This window comes from Triticum aestivum, chromosome 6A, assembly GCF_018294505.1.
Source record: "Triticum aestivum cultivar Chinese Spring chromosome 6A, IWGSC CS RefSeq v2.1, whole genome shotgun sequence".
Classification (NCBI taxonomy): Eukaryota; Viridiplantae; Streptophyta; class Magnoliopsida; order Poales; family Poaceae; genus Triticum; species Triticum aestivum.
The window spans coordinates 618964521-618979278 of NC_057809.1; the positions used below are offsets into that span (position 1 = coordinate 618964521).

Sequence of the window (14758 nt, forward strand, 5' to 3'; positions counted from 1 at the left end):
TCGGTGGAGAGGCGCGCTGAACTCGGGGACGATCTTCACGGGGCTTGCGAAGGCGCGCGCAACCAACGGGCCAGGTCGGTCGCACTGCATAGCTGAGGCGGATCGCGGCGGCGGGCGGGTGATCAATCCGATTGCGTGCGAGGTCGTGGACGCCACTCGGTGGAGGCGGGGTGGCGGCGGAGTCCGAGATGAAGCCGGCGACGGCGGGCGGCAGGGCGGCTATGATTGGCCGCCGCATGGCGCGAGGCCGCCGGGGTCGGGGTGATGTCGGAGTCCCGGTCAGAGCAGCGCGGTGACGGCCGGCGCAGGGCGACGGGCGGACCGACGCGCGGACGGCGGCTGGCCCTGACGGGCCGCCTCGGCGCTGTGGCCGCCACGTCGGAGGAGAGGCCGGCTGGTCGCGCCGGGGTCGGAGTAGAGGCGCTCGAGGTCGATGGCGGCGGTGGACGACGCAAACCGATCAAGTAGAGATCGGAAAACCAAAAAGAATCCGCGCGATCAAGATGACCTGCGGGAGAGAGAAAAACCCCGGAGCAAGGCTCGGGGAAAAGACTCTCTAGGGCAGCCGGTCAACACGACCGGCGGACGAACCCTAGGTACGGGCGGGGCGGCCCCCGGCGGCGGTCATGGAGGCCGACCGCACCAGGGGCGGCGCGCGGGTGCGGAAGCGGCGGCGGCTAGGGTTTAGGATCGACTTGCGATAGATACCATGTTAGAAGGGAGAGAGAGGTTGGTCGAATCGTTTTGATATATATTGCTTGAGCCTCGTGGGCATATATATAGGAGTACAATCATCTACTTGGAGTACAAGACAAGCTAGAACAAATCCTAATCTATCTCGTCTTTCCTAATAAATATTATACTCAACAAAAAATAAGTACCACTTCAAATTTTTGAAGTGACTTTTCTTAAGTTTTGTTGACCCAAGTAATTGCTTATTTCCAGGATATGACTCAACATTGATTTTATCATGCAATTAAACTAAAAACTTATTCTATTGTCTCATGTTTACCTTCCTAGCCTTAATTACTTCCCATGGCACACGGATCCCTAAATGGCATCATATATATAGGAAACTTTATGTTCTGCGAGAATTTAAGTTTCTAGCTATAGCTTTTTGGGAGTTTGAAAGCTAAGCTATGACATTTTGTACCACCATCCTTGCTACGGCCGCTATTTGGCATAGCTCGCCATCAGGTATAGCCTATAACTGAAGTTGTTTCATTGTACTGTATATGGTTTAAAAACCTGCAATCAATTATACTCGTAAATTTAATCCAAAATGACAATGTATATAACTAAATAACATGAAAAAAGTGGAAACACTAAAGGTAGTGTCACGATCTTTATTTGGCGGTTGCTTTACGTTGGAGCTTCGGCCTGGGTGGCGATTGCTTCACGGCGACTCGTACCAAAGCTCACGTTGTCGCTGCCATGCAAGAAAATAATCATATATCCACATGTTATTTAATTAAAACCGCTATTGTAAATAGCATCCATGATTTATCCCACATGGCACTTTGCCTCATTTTTTATTTTCTTGTATTGTTTCTCTTTCTTTTTTCTACTTTTTCTGCATTTTTCGAGGTATTTGGGCTTGCAGTGCCTAACGGGCCTAACATGTCTACAGTGCCGAACGTGCTGTTGGGCTGGCCCGTGTTATCAGGGGTGGCGTGGGCTGGGGCTCGCGGCACGGCACGGCCCGTGTAGCTGGCGTGCCGGGCCGGCCCATCTGGCCAGGTTTTCTTCAGATCCGCCTCCCCTGCCGGCCACTCTACACCGGCGATTCGCCGGAAGAAAATCCACCCCCAAAATCTCCCTGGCGGCGCGGAGCACGGACGGCCGAAGCTGCCGCTGCTGCTTCTCGGTGCCGTGGCAGGCATCGTCGCCGGCGCGGGGGGTTCGGTTCGGACGAGGAAGTAGTGGCACGGCGCCGGGGATGGTGGGGGGAAAGCGGAGAGCCGGCGGGGGTGGCGGCGGCGACGCCGGTGACGCCGGTGACACCGGCATGGAGCAACTTACTCACAGTGAGCGACTGCTGTTAGATGACTACTTAATCTATCTGAATTACCGCATAAAGGAAGCCCCAATTGCTTTCTTGCCATGGCTGCCATTGCTTTGCTTTGCCGGCCACTCAAGGAAGGAACCAGCTGCTCTTCCCCCCACCTAAAGGAAAATTAAGATGCGGAATAATGGCTTTCTTGCCAAGGAGCCCAAGCTAAGTACCCCCACCTAACCAAGGCAACACACACACACATACTGTTGATTAACCAATCCTTGGCCTGGGCCTGAGAACAAGAAACAGAGACCATGGCCATCGTGCTGGATGCCTTCGCGTCCTATGTCGCTGACATGCTCAAGCAGGTGGTGGAGGACGAGGTGGGGATGCTGCTCGGCGTCACCGGCCAGATCGACAAGATGGGCGTCAAGCTTGGGGACCTCAAGAAATTCCTGGCCGATGCCGAGAGGAGACGCATCACCGACACCAGCGTGCAGGGCTGGGTGACCGAGCTCAAGCGCGCCATGTACGACGCCACCGACATCCTCGACATCTGCCAGCTCAAGGCCATGGATCACCATGCAGCATCACGCATGGGGTGCTGCAACCCGTTGCTCTTCTGCTTGCGGAACCCCCTCTCCGCCCATGAAATCGGCACCCGCATCAGGGCGCTCAACCAGAAGCTCGACGACATCAAGGAGCGAAGCGCTGCCTTCGGCTTCGACCTTTGTTCGTACGAGGACTCTAGCAGCAAGGTACATTCCTCTCGCTTGTCTACCAGCCGCGAGACGTCGTGGGAGCTCGACCGGTCAGGTGTGGTCGGGGAGAAGATCAAAGAAGACACAAGGGCACTTGTAGAAATCATGGTGAGAAGACCTGAGGTAGAAACCAGCAATGCAGACAACAACAGAGTCATGGCTTTTGCCATTGTGGGTGTTGGTGGGATCGGCAAGACCACCCTCGCTCGGAAGGTCTTCAACGATGAAGCCATAAATGCCAATTTCGACACCAAGATATGGTTGAGTGTCAACCAGGGCTTCGACAAGGTTGAGCTTCTTAGGACAGCCATCACTCTTGCCGGGGGAAAGCACCGTAGTGAAAAAGCGTTGGCAGTGCTTTGGCCAATCCTTAGTGATGCCTTGACAGGGAAGAAGATATTCCTGATAATGGATGACGTGTGGAGCCATGAAGCATGGGGTGATGTGCTTGAAACACCCCTTGTTAATGATGTGGCCCGAGGTAGCCGTGTCCTCATCACTACTAGAGATACAAGAGTTGCCCGAGGGGTGAAAGCTGTGCTTCCCTACCACCACGTCGACAAATTAGATGATGAAGATGCCTGGTCATTGCTCAGGAAACAGGTTCGTTGTAAACTCGATGCATCTTCAATAATTACGAGCTAGCTGCTTAACTCCCTATTTGGACATGAGATAATAATAATAATAATAATAATAATAATAATAATAATAATAATAGGGCATACTCCTGTGTATTTTTCACTAAAGTTACTATAAGACAGACGCATACAACATATGCACACCACACACACACACACACGATGGCACAATGTTTTAATCAAATCTAGCTTGATGAGAGTGAACAGCTTCTCTCCCACAACGCTTGGCAATTTAATTTCAGTACCTTGGTTGACAGCGAATCCCCACTTGCCGATCTATTGACCTGACAATTTAATTTAAATAATTTTTAAATAAAACAAAATTGGGGCTAGCCAAGAAAAAGTCGTTTATTTTATTTAAAGTTACACCTCTTCTTATTATCTCTATTGGTTTAAACTGCTTGCAGGTAATTTCAAGTGAGACAGATAGACCTGAAGTTGATATGCTTAAGGATATTGGATTGCAAATTGCTGTAAAATGTGGTGGTTTGCCTCTTGCTGTCAAAGTAATGGGAGGACTGTTGTGTCAGAAGGATAAACAACGCCATGAATGGAATATGGTTCTGAATGATTCTATATGGTCGGCATCTGAAATGCCTGAAGAGCTAAACTATTCAATATATTTAAGCTATGAAGATTTACCTCCTTCCATCAAGCAGTGCTTTCTATACTACTCCCTTCTCCCTAAAAGTGCAGTGTGGTATAAAAATAGCATTATTGGTATGTGGATTAGTGAAGGATTTCTTCATGGAACCTCTGCTGACTTGGAAGAACTAGGAAGCAAGTACTATAAGGAGCTGATTCTGAGGAACCTTATAGAGCCAGTTACAAAATGGGCTGATCAGCAAGTTTGCAGCATGCATGATGTTGTTCGCTCATTTGCTCAGTTTGTGGCTAGAGATGAGGCACTAGCAGCTCAGAGTGGAGAGACTGGTTTCATTACTAAACTTAGTTCACACAAGTTCCTTCGGTTGTCTATGGAAAAGAAAGTATCAGAATCAGATGGGTTGGACTGGAGTTCCTTACATGCACAAAAGACACTGAGAACACTAATATTAGTTGGCCCTATATCTATGAAGCCTAGTGATTCGATTGTTGATTTTCCCTGCCTACGAACTCTACATACAGAATCTGTAGATGTTGCTGTATTGGTTGAGTCTTTGGGGAAACTCAAGCACTTGAGGTACTTGTTCATATGGAAATCCGATATATCAAGTTTGCCAGATAACATTGGAAATATGAAATTTCTGCAGTTCATTTGCCTTGTAAAATGCCAGCAATCTGTGAAACTTCCACATAGCATTTTGAAGCTAGCGCAACTGAGGTATCTTAACTTTCATGACTCTAGTATAAATGGTATACCAAAGGGGTTCAGTGTTCTAACAAATCTAAGGAACCTGCGTGGGTTTCCAGCCCAGACAGATGGTGTTTGGTGTAGTTTGGATGAGTTAGGCCCTCTTTCTGAGCTCAGATCTCTTGGAGTGCAGAGATTGGAGAATGTGTCTGTTACCTCGTCTGCGGCAAAGGCAAAGCTTGGTGAGAAAGTTCATCTGACCCACTTGTTTTTATACTGCAGCAGTATATTGGGAGATGATGGGCTGATTAAAGATGAAAAGGGTGTCTCTGAGGAAGAACAGCGACAAATTGCGGGTGTGTTTGATGAGCTCTGCCCTTCGCCTAGCTTAGAGTATCTTGATATAAATGGATTTTTTGGCCGACGGCTCCCAAGGTGGATGATGTCAAGATCAGCACCGGTCTTCAAGAGCTTGAGGATTATATTCATGCTTGATCTAGCTTGTTGCACCCAACTACCAGATTGCTTGTGTCAACTCCCATGTTTGCAGGACATTACGATCCGTCGCGCTCCAGCCATCAAGCATGTTGGACATGAATTCCTGCAATCCTACCAGACACCGGCTGCGTTCCCGAGATTGAGGAAGTTGGAGTTAACTGGAATGGTGGAATGGGAGGAGTGGAAGTGGGAGGAGCAAGTGCAAGCCATGCCTCTTTTGGAGGTGCTTGAGCTCGAAAATTGCAGATTGAGGTGTCTTCCTCCTGGCCTTGCCTCACATGCAAGGGCTTTAAAGTCTATATCTGCACAAAATAACCAGCACCTCAACTCACTAGAGAACTTTGCTTCTGCTGTTGAGCTGGAAGTGGCTAAAAACCCCGACTTGGAGAGGATCACTAATCTTCCCAATCTGCGGAAGCTTGAGATCGAGGCTTGCCCAAAGCTGAATGTACTGGAGGGTATTTGTGCACTCCAGAGGCTCGTATTGGAGGATTATGCCATGGAAACACTTCCTGGATACATGCAAGATGTAAACCCAAGGCATTTTGAGTTACGCTGCAGCCTGACGTTGCTCACTTCCATAGCCGCGGGACAATCTGGCCCTGAGTGGGATAGGTTCAGTCATATCGACCATGTCAAGGCATATGCACCTGATGAGAACAATACAAGGAAATGGTACGTGTTGTACACGAGAGAGCCCTGCAGCTTGATCACAAATGTCCGTCACTCCATATCTGCAGGTAAATTAGCACAACTGTGTCACCTTATTTGTTGCTCCACTCTGTTCATTTAACTCGTTCAGTTTATTCAGGGGATGAACAGGAGGACCAGCAAGTAATTTCATGAGGAATGAAGAGCAACAAGAAGTAGGCAGAAGATTTCAGCATTCTTTTGCATGGATCTTCATCAGATCTTGTGGAGGTGCATGGAGAGAGGTAGGTTCATTATTCAGCTTCGAACTAATAGTATAATTTTGCTTCCGTTGATGTATTTCACTTTAGTGTTGGCAGTTGCATGCCAATTTACTCTGTAGTCCTCATGATTTCGACGACGAAGTTAGTAGCTATGCTATACATGGAAATTAAAAACCTTATCCATGAAACCCAGGTGCATGGTCATATTTTGATGTGTGTTAAACATTGATGCAGGCAGGTTGAAGGCAAGCAAGCTAGACGGGCCTTATAACCATCTTCACCTTGTTGGTTGGCCATATCAAGTGCAGTGCAGTGCGATCCTCCTACAACAAAGAGAAGCTCATCATTTACAAAACTCTGCAGCAAGACCAGTACTTGTGTGTTGATGCAACTACAAAATACCTGTAACTTATTTGATTATGCATTGTGTGCATGCTTGTGTGTTGATGCAACTACAAAATACACACCATAGACTGTGGCGGATCAAATGGTTCTGTTTTGATAATTACCGGAGTCATGCAAAGGAAAGGAAGTAAGCGAGGAGCGCAACTTCTGGTTAGTTGTACTAGTACTTTTCAACAAGTTATTCTTGGTACCAGCGGTAGCATTTGAAAGATAATACATGTAACTTACTATTTGATTATGTATCGTGTGCATGCGTGCAGCAAAGAAGAGAGGTGACTGTCTAGGCTGTACTTGTGACAACTAAAAACTATTTGCCAGGAAGCCTTCATGGTAAAGAAGATATTTCAAAGTCTTCGCTGTATTCGGCAGTAGACAGGGATTAAGTAGCAGAAATGGCACCAACAAACACGCATATATAGATTAAAAAAAAGATTTGGCACACATAAAAGCAAACAGAGCAATGAGCAAACGAGCATGGAAGAAGGTAAGTTGTGAGACACAAACAATGGCAGGAACTGAAGAAAGTAACCTATGATGAAAACTTAATGGTATTCTTGATGATGGACAATGAGAAAGACTGCTCTCTCCCTTGTAAATTAGAGATCCGAATCAGTAAGAAGAATGATGCTTCACAAGTATTCACAGTACAGCCTACAGAAAAATAAGGAGGCTCCAAAAGCAGAAGACTCATACAGTGCAAGTGTTACATATGGTACAGAACTGAAAACTCTGCCTCAATGTTACAGCAGACGTTGCGCACTCTTTATTTGAATTCAACAACAGAAAGGGATTACATAGCAGAAACGACACCGACAAAACACGCATAGTGCCATTAATCAACAAAAAACAGTATTAGCACACATACAAAAGCAAAGAGAGCAATGCAAAGCAGAGTCGGATTGGCTTCCAGAAATATCATAGTGAATCAAACCATTTCTTCCACTATGTCATCACTGTCATGGTAACCGGCAGATTGACCTTCGGCGCCACCATTTGATCTTGATGGACCAGCTGCTTCCTCTTGGGCAGTGCTGACATGAGAACTTGAAGGGCCATCCCCATGCTCTCCTCCGTTGTGGTGATAATGATGATCCGCCCTCTGCAGTTTGGCTGCCAAAGTCTCCATCCCCATGTAGTACAATAGGAGCCAGACATAGGTGAGGTACTCCACACCTGTGCCCAGACCCTTGGCGTGCAGGTATCCTCTGCATCTAGCGGCAGAGAAGCACAACATCTCCACCCAAACGCCTTCGATCACATCCCACATCTTCTCTTCAGGCAGATTGGACAACACTCTGGCAATGCTCCAAGCATCACGGACAATTCCTCCCTGTTGCTGCTGGGTACAACCCGGAGGTGGAGATCCCCCACCATCAACTGTAGCATATATCATCTGTGTAAGCCTTATTTCCTCGTCTCCTTCGACGCTGGTGCCATCTATTTTCTCTCTTTCCTCGACAATGTCCTTCAATTCATCGTAGGCGGTCGTGCAAAGGTTTCTTCTGGTTCCTGCCATTAGCATTTCAGGATTCAAAAACAGTAGATACATCATGTAGTTGGACATTTCTCTGCACTGGATGGCCCTCTTGTGATGACCGGATCTTTTGCACCAAGCAGGGCATGCATAAGCATGAGGACATGAATCTTGCGTGCACAGCAGTCCGTGGTGAGAACGAGACACAACCGTGTCGTAGTAGCAGAAATCCGTGGCGAGATGCCAAAGAAGCACACTCTCGTCGAATGCACCGTCCAAGCTCCATCCCAAGTCCTCGTAACACCCTTCATGCCCAAGAGTAAACTGGCCCCTGTTGTCATTGAACTTCCTGTAACTGGAAACATCTTTGATGTGGTGCTTCCACCCATCTTTCACATACTGGAGCACTAACTTTGTAATGCTGAAGGATGAGGAGCAAGACTTCATGTGCCAGTGTTGCTGAAGGAAGTCGGCGCATCCCAAAACTCCGACGACCCTCATCATCTTGGAATGTTTCCTGTTGCGGACAAGGAGTCCTACAATGTTGTATTGGGAAACCATATCATGATATCGAGGCTTCACTTCTGTTGACACCATATCTGATGACCTTTGACAGAATTCTTCTGTGTCCCTTGTGATGTTCGTTAGGACCGGGGCTAGAACCTCCAATGCAGCAGTACAGTATAGCAAGGTATATGTAATCTTGACATCGTCTTGACTATAAACTTCTCGGTTACTGTAGTGGAAGAAGGCTATGGGTGGAATGTAGGAAGCTAATAAACGGAGAAAATAAAAAGAAATATTTTCTAGCTGCGCCCTAAGTTCGAAGTAATTTCGGGAAGCGAATAAGGAAAAAACTTGTCCGAGAGAAGCCACAGGAAACACCTTCTTTTTGGTGTAGAGGAGTAGGAAGGTGTTGGAGAGCCAATGTTGCAGCTTACAATACGCATGGTTGCCATCAAGTGTTGAGAAGGAGAGTAGCACCCTAATCCGATCTTCAACAGACGGAGATGCAAGGTCCACAAATAGCTTATAAGGAGTAAAGTCCACCGGTGTGGCCGATGTTAAAAGATACTCACTTGCCCCGATAGGACTTGTTGCCTTGTCAATGAAATCTTCAAGAGGATCAATCCTAAGCTTATGTGTGTGTATTGACCTCCGAATAGGCTCACCCAAGCTCACCAGGCTGTTAATGCTAGCTCGGTTGAGAGCCAAGGGCTTCTCGATGCATTTGAGTATACCGGGAATGAAGAGCGCTTGTGCAGCAGCCAGCAGAATTTTGGGGAAGCGGCCTTGCCATGATTTCCAGAAGACGTAGACAGCCACGGTGACCTGAGACACTGAGGTGAGGATGTGCCGCGTCCATAGCTCGTTGTCCTCGATGTTGTAGGCGGTTATGCCGTCCTGTCCACCGAGGTGTATCAGGAGGATAGGCGCCCACAACAGCTCCAGGATTCCTTCATCTCCATCGTTTTGTGGCTTCCTATGGCGGTTGAAGAGGGTGGCGAGCCCATAGATTGCAATGGCATCACTGCCAAGGTATGCCAGCCAGATGATGGGTCTAAACCAGGATCTGATGGGGTACCTACGCGCGACGGAACCGACGAGGAGGATGTACTGAATCACCAGGCTAGCAATGACGAGGATGCGTAGCTGCGACTCCTCCCACCACTGAAGAGCGGCTGAGACACCCGCCATCAGTTCTCCCTTGATCTCTCCTCTCTGCCACACACGAACACTAGCTAAGTAGCTGGTCCATTTCAACCTCGCTCGTTGAATTTATTGTAAGCACGTGAATGCACTGACAGTCTACCAATCGACAACCTGAAAAAAAAAAGAGAAGATGCATTAATTCGTTATTGCACTGAACAGCTAGCTGCAAATCGCTCCCGTGCAACCCTCTCAACTCGTACCTGAATACGTGGTGCAACTCGCTTGGTACATACACAGTGTCGGCCTGACGCACTGACGATGAACAGTGGATTATTTCCTCTTCTCCGCGTCGTCGATCTGGACCTGAAAGAGGAGAATGGATTCACGGAGGTGAGCCTGACCATTGCTGCACCAAACAAGCAGCTACAGAGCGAGAGCGTCCGCAGTGGCGCAGGAGGAGATGGAAGCAGGGAACGAGGGGACTAGGCCGTACCTCGCGGGATGGATCCGGCCGCCGAGTAAACTGGGATGTGGCCGTCGCCAAGTAACCCCGGCGCCTCGCCAGGTGAGCACAAGGGAGATGGGAGCTCGGACGCCGACGACGCGTGCGGCGCGAGACGAGGGCGAGGCAGCACTGCAGCAGTGGAATGACAAGAGAAGGGAGGTGGCAGCAGTGGGTCGTCGTGGTCTGGCCAAAAAAGCCGTCTCGTGCGCAAAAAGAAAACAGGGTGTGTCGGCCCTCTCCTATCTTGCTTGACAAGATGCTTGATGCTTCAAGATAAGATCGAGGTTGAATATATATTTTCAGTATTTAAAATTTTCATGCTTTGAACACATGCATGACACATCGAAGAAACTTTGTGAAAGTTTCATGTGGCCGGGGCGGAACCAGGATTTGACCATAGGGGATAATGATCATACAAAGAGAAGCAAAAGATAATATGTATTTTGCAATTAAAAAAATTTGGATTTTCCATTAGTATGAATGTGGCTCTTACACCTAAAACACATAGAACAAAGTCGACTATCTTACATGGCGCGCTTTCAATTATAGCTTGTTGTGTAAATTAATTTTACTCGTGCTAGAATTTTCGATCGGTAGTTTGTACACCAACTAATTTTAGATATAAGCTATCATTTCGTTTTTTGTGTTGAACTAATTTGGCTCGTTTTATATAGCGATTTGGCTCATTTTTGTATCATGACAGTAAACTATGTTTGTACCCCTAGATATATTACTCTCATCGAATCAATCATGTCTGCCCCCAAAAAAACCAAGTTCGTGGATACTGAAGATGCCTTGTTATCGAACGATAAGTTTGAATGCCTTATCGAACCAAGTTCGTGCCCTACTCTTCCTCCCTTTGGGTAGAACAAAGGACATTGGCTCATGTCCATCATCATCATCCTCAAACAGCAACCCATCATCTTCTTCATCTGATGAAGGAATGAAATCAGGTTGCACCTCCTCCAACACACTTGAATGTGTCCTAGTAGTAGGGCCTCTCCTAACTGCCAGCTTCTTCCTCTTTTTTGGTGGTTTTTCCATTGGTGCTTCTTCTGTTGCAACAACATTGACCTCATCATCTTTCTCCTTCTCCTGCTCCTCCTCCTCCATGTCAAACAAGTCCTCAACCTCAGTGTCACCCTTATAATGTAATTGTTCCTCTTCTGAATCCTCATCATCTTCATCTGAATCTTCATCTTCAACTTCTTGCTCTACTAGTCTATTCCCCTCAATTATCTCTGTGTCTTCAATTATCCTGTACTTCTCCAAAAGGATTGTTATCACTGTCATATGCAGCAGCCTCAGAGTCATCACTGTTATTATGTTCCTCCTCTAGCACTACCTCTTCCTCCATTACAGCTTTGAGCTTCTCCTTACTTAAACTTATGCTCTCTTGTGTGCACTGACTATGAAAAACAACACCTTGTTGATCAACAGCAAGAACTGCAGGCTCACTAAGATCATACACAACAGGTGGTCTATACAATATAGTTGCTAAATTTTCTTCTCTCCTCTGACAGACATTGTTGTAGTTTGATCTCACTAAATCTGCTTTCATCTGACATACAAAAGGTGTTGTTGCCCTCACTAGCAAATTCAGAATTAAACTATGCTCATATTCCTTCTTAAGTTGCTGCAGTTTGATGTTTGTGTCAATTAACTCTAACCCATGCTCTCTTTCCTCTCCTCTGCCTAAATTCTTCATGTGATACAGTTCATCAGAGAAAGAATAACCTTGTGTGTGCATCAGTGCATATAAGTTCAGAAATGTAACATCTGAACTGCATATCTTCCTATCCAAATTGTGTTGTGCATCAAAATGAAGACGAACATCCCAAACAGCATCATCCAAACTATAATTGACAGCACAAATTTATACTGTCATGAGCAACACTAACCCTAGCCCCCTGTTTTGGGAATTTACAGAAAGAAGCAGAAGCAGAGAAGAGAAGGACTTACAGCACGCCGCCAGCAGCTCCACTGGTCCACTGATGGCTACTGGTTGGGTGGGCCACCCATATCTCTGCCAGCTTCACCCTGTCCTCCATGGACAGCGCGGGCTCCTCATCCAAATCCTCGTCGTCTGCGCTGGAGTAGTAAGAACTAGAGCCGTCGACGTCGTCCAGACCTAAGTGGTCATCGGGGCCGAGGCCAGGAAGGTCCCCGTACCCGCCCGCGCCGTCCACGCCGCCGGGAGTCGCCGCCGACATCGCCTGAGAGGGGGGAGGAAGACGAGGGCGGGGGAGGGGGGGAGAGGGAAACTAGGGTTCGTCGCTTATGGGTTCGACCGGACCGGACCAAGCTACTTGGTGCGACCGAGCCGGCTGGGACGAGTGACCGAGCGGGTGCGGGTGCAGGTGCGCGCGGGTAGGCCACAGTGACACCTGACAAATGGGCCCGGTCGGTCAGATACGTGGTCAATACGAGCTTATACTGCTGTCCGACCGTTTTGCAACACTTAGACTTAGAGTTGGCACTACATGGCAAAAAATTGACTAGTGGTACTGACTCGTCACAACGTGCTAAAGTGTGGTAGCATCTTGCAATTAACTCTGCGCTCTCTCTCCTGTCCACATACAAAGTACTGACCTGTCATCTCTCTGCTGTCTACATGCAGGTACTGTAGTCACGTGAGTTTGCAAGGAGCTGAAGCAGAGAGAGAGCGCCTTTGTGCAAAGTTTTTTAAGAACATTAAGAGAGAGAGAGAGTTGCAGCTGACCCAGAGAGAAGTATCGAGTGCATTGTATACTTTTGAGTGAGAGAACCTGGAACCTGCATGGGATATTTAGTTATTAACAGAGAGAAAATATTTCTTTTAAACTCTGAAGAGAGATAGCAGGTGACTGCATGAGAGAGAACTCGGCTTTTTCAGAGAAATAGAAAGAACGTTTCTTTTACACAAGTGGAAAAGAGAGCCTGTGTGAGAGGAGAGAGGTTATTGTTTGTTAAAAAAGTATGTGAGAGAGGAAGCTTGGGTGCATGTGCATGTGAGACAGCTTTTAACAGTGAGAGACATGGCATGGGGTAAAGAGAAGTGAGTTGTCTTATCGGTCAATAGTAACCAGCCTGTACTGCTGCGCCTCTATTAAAATGATCAAATGGCCTGGACAGACATGCTTACGCTGCAAATCCTCTGTGGCTTGTCAGAACAGGGTACGAATCTTGGCGAGGCTCAACGTACAGGATAACCGAGGGTCGGGACTCCCGGGTGCTACCACGCTTTTTCGATTTTCAGTATTGAAAATTTTCATGCTTTTTCAACACATGCATGAAACATCGAAGAAACTTTGTGAAAGTTTCATGTGCTAGGGGGGGGGGGGGGGGGGGGGGGGAGCCAGGATTACAATTACCATTTTTGGGTAATGATCATACAAAGAGGAGGGGCGGAGCCAGGATTTGACCACAGGGGAGGAAGACAATGAACAATTACCATTTTTGGGTAATGATCATACAAAGAGGAGGGGCGGAGCCAGGATTTGACCACAGGGGAGGAACACAATGAACAATTACCATTTTTGGGTAATGATCATACAAAGAGGAGGGGCGGAGCCAGGATTTGACCACAGGGGAGGAACACAATGAACAATTACCATTTTTGGGTAATGATCATACAAAGAGGAAGACAAGATAATATGTATTTTGCAATAAAAAAAATTGGATTTTCCATTAGTTTGAATGTGTCTCTTACACCTAAAACGCATAGAACAAAGTCGACTATCTTATATGGCGCGCTTTCGATTATAGCTTGTTGTGTAAACTAATTTTACTCGTGCTAGAATTTTTGATCGGTAGTTTGTACACTAACTAATTTGAGATATAAGCTATCATTTCGTTTTTTTTTGTGTTGAACTAATTTGACTCATTTTATATATCGATTTGGCTCATTTTTGTATCATGACAGTAAACTATATTTGTACCCCTAGATATATTACTCTCATCGAATCAATCATGTCTGCCCCAAAAAAAACCAAGTTCGTGGACACTAGAGATGCCTTGTTATCGAACGATGAGTTTGAATGCCTTATGAAAAATGATATGTTCTTGCATGATCGTATAAGGCCAATCACATAACCTTTGTACTTAATAATTGCAAGTGAGTGGGCTTCAATTATTGTTCGATTGTGCCTGTGTTATATTATCTCTAGATGTAAAATTTATCATGCATTATCTTTGTATAACTCTAGCAAAATATTTTAAAAGCCCGTGGCAATGCACGCGGATTCTACTAATTGTGCTTAACTACTAAGGTGTGATGTTAGTTTTTCTATTTTGGGAGTGATGATGTGATCCTTGTATAATCTGCATTTGACAAGTGTAACCATCACGCATGCACGCGCTTAACGAACCCTGCGAACCACACCTGGTACATCTTTGTGAAGGCGAGTACTAGGGGGCAGCACGGGGTTGCAGAAGAAAGTGATCGAGAGCTCTGCAGCTGCAAACGAAGGCGTGGCGCTGCTGCTGGAAGGATGCTAGTGTTTCACAAGATGGCTTGGTGAATAATTTGAGGTCCAAGTTATTTTCTTAGGAGTTGAGGCGCAAATAGTTGAAGATGTAGGAAATGTATCATTCCGGAGAAATTAAAATGATTTGAGAACATCCTTGTAGAATTGGAAA

The 14758-nt window shown here is 46.7% G+C and overlaps 2 protein-coding genes across 6 annotated transcripts; one reads left to right on the forward strand and one right to left on the reverse strand.

Moving 5' to 3' along the window:
• The first annotated feature begins 1775 nt into the window (after positions 1 to 1775).
• Positions 1776 to 6878, forward strand: LOC123129179 (putative disease resistance protein RGA3). Of its 5 annotated transcripts, none has more exons than XR_006463624.1 (4): positions 1776 to 3360; positions 3803 to 5927; positions 5999 to 6122; positions 6336 to 6744. XR_006463624.1 is itself a non-coding variant. In XM_044549414.1 (4 exons), exons 1-4 carry the CDS (start codon positions 2311 to 2313, stop codon positions 6876 to 6878), a joined length of 3372 nt encoding a protein of 1123 aa, XP_044405349.1. In that variant the 5' UTR covers positions 1776 to 2310. The 5 variants fall into 5 exon arrangements, 3 of the variants coding, with proteins under 3 accessions (XP_044405349.1, XP_044405348.1, XP_044405347.1); XR_006463625.1 differs by having other exon boundaries at positions 6340 to 6744; XM_044549414.1 differs by lacking the exon at positions 5999 to 6122 and adding an exon at positions 6825 to 6878 and having other exon boundaries at positions 6336 to 6478.
• Positions 6879 to 7219: 341 nt separating this feature from the next.
• On the reverse strand, positions 7220 to 10336 carry LOC123129180 (uncharacterized). The gene is made up of 3 exons (XM_044549416.1): positions 10127 to 10336; positions 9894 to 9996; positions 7220 to 9804 (listed from the first exon to the last, which is right to left on the reverse strand). Exon 3 carries the CDS (start codon positions 9676 to 9678, stop codon positions 7432 to 7434), a length of 2247 nt encoding a protein of 748 aa, XP_044405351.1. The 5' UTR covers positions 9679 to 9804; positions 9894 to 9996; positions 10127 to 10336; the 3' UTR covers positions 7220 to 7431.
• Positions 10337 to 14758: the final 4422 nt, after the last annotated feature.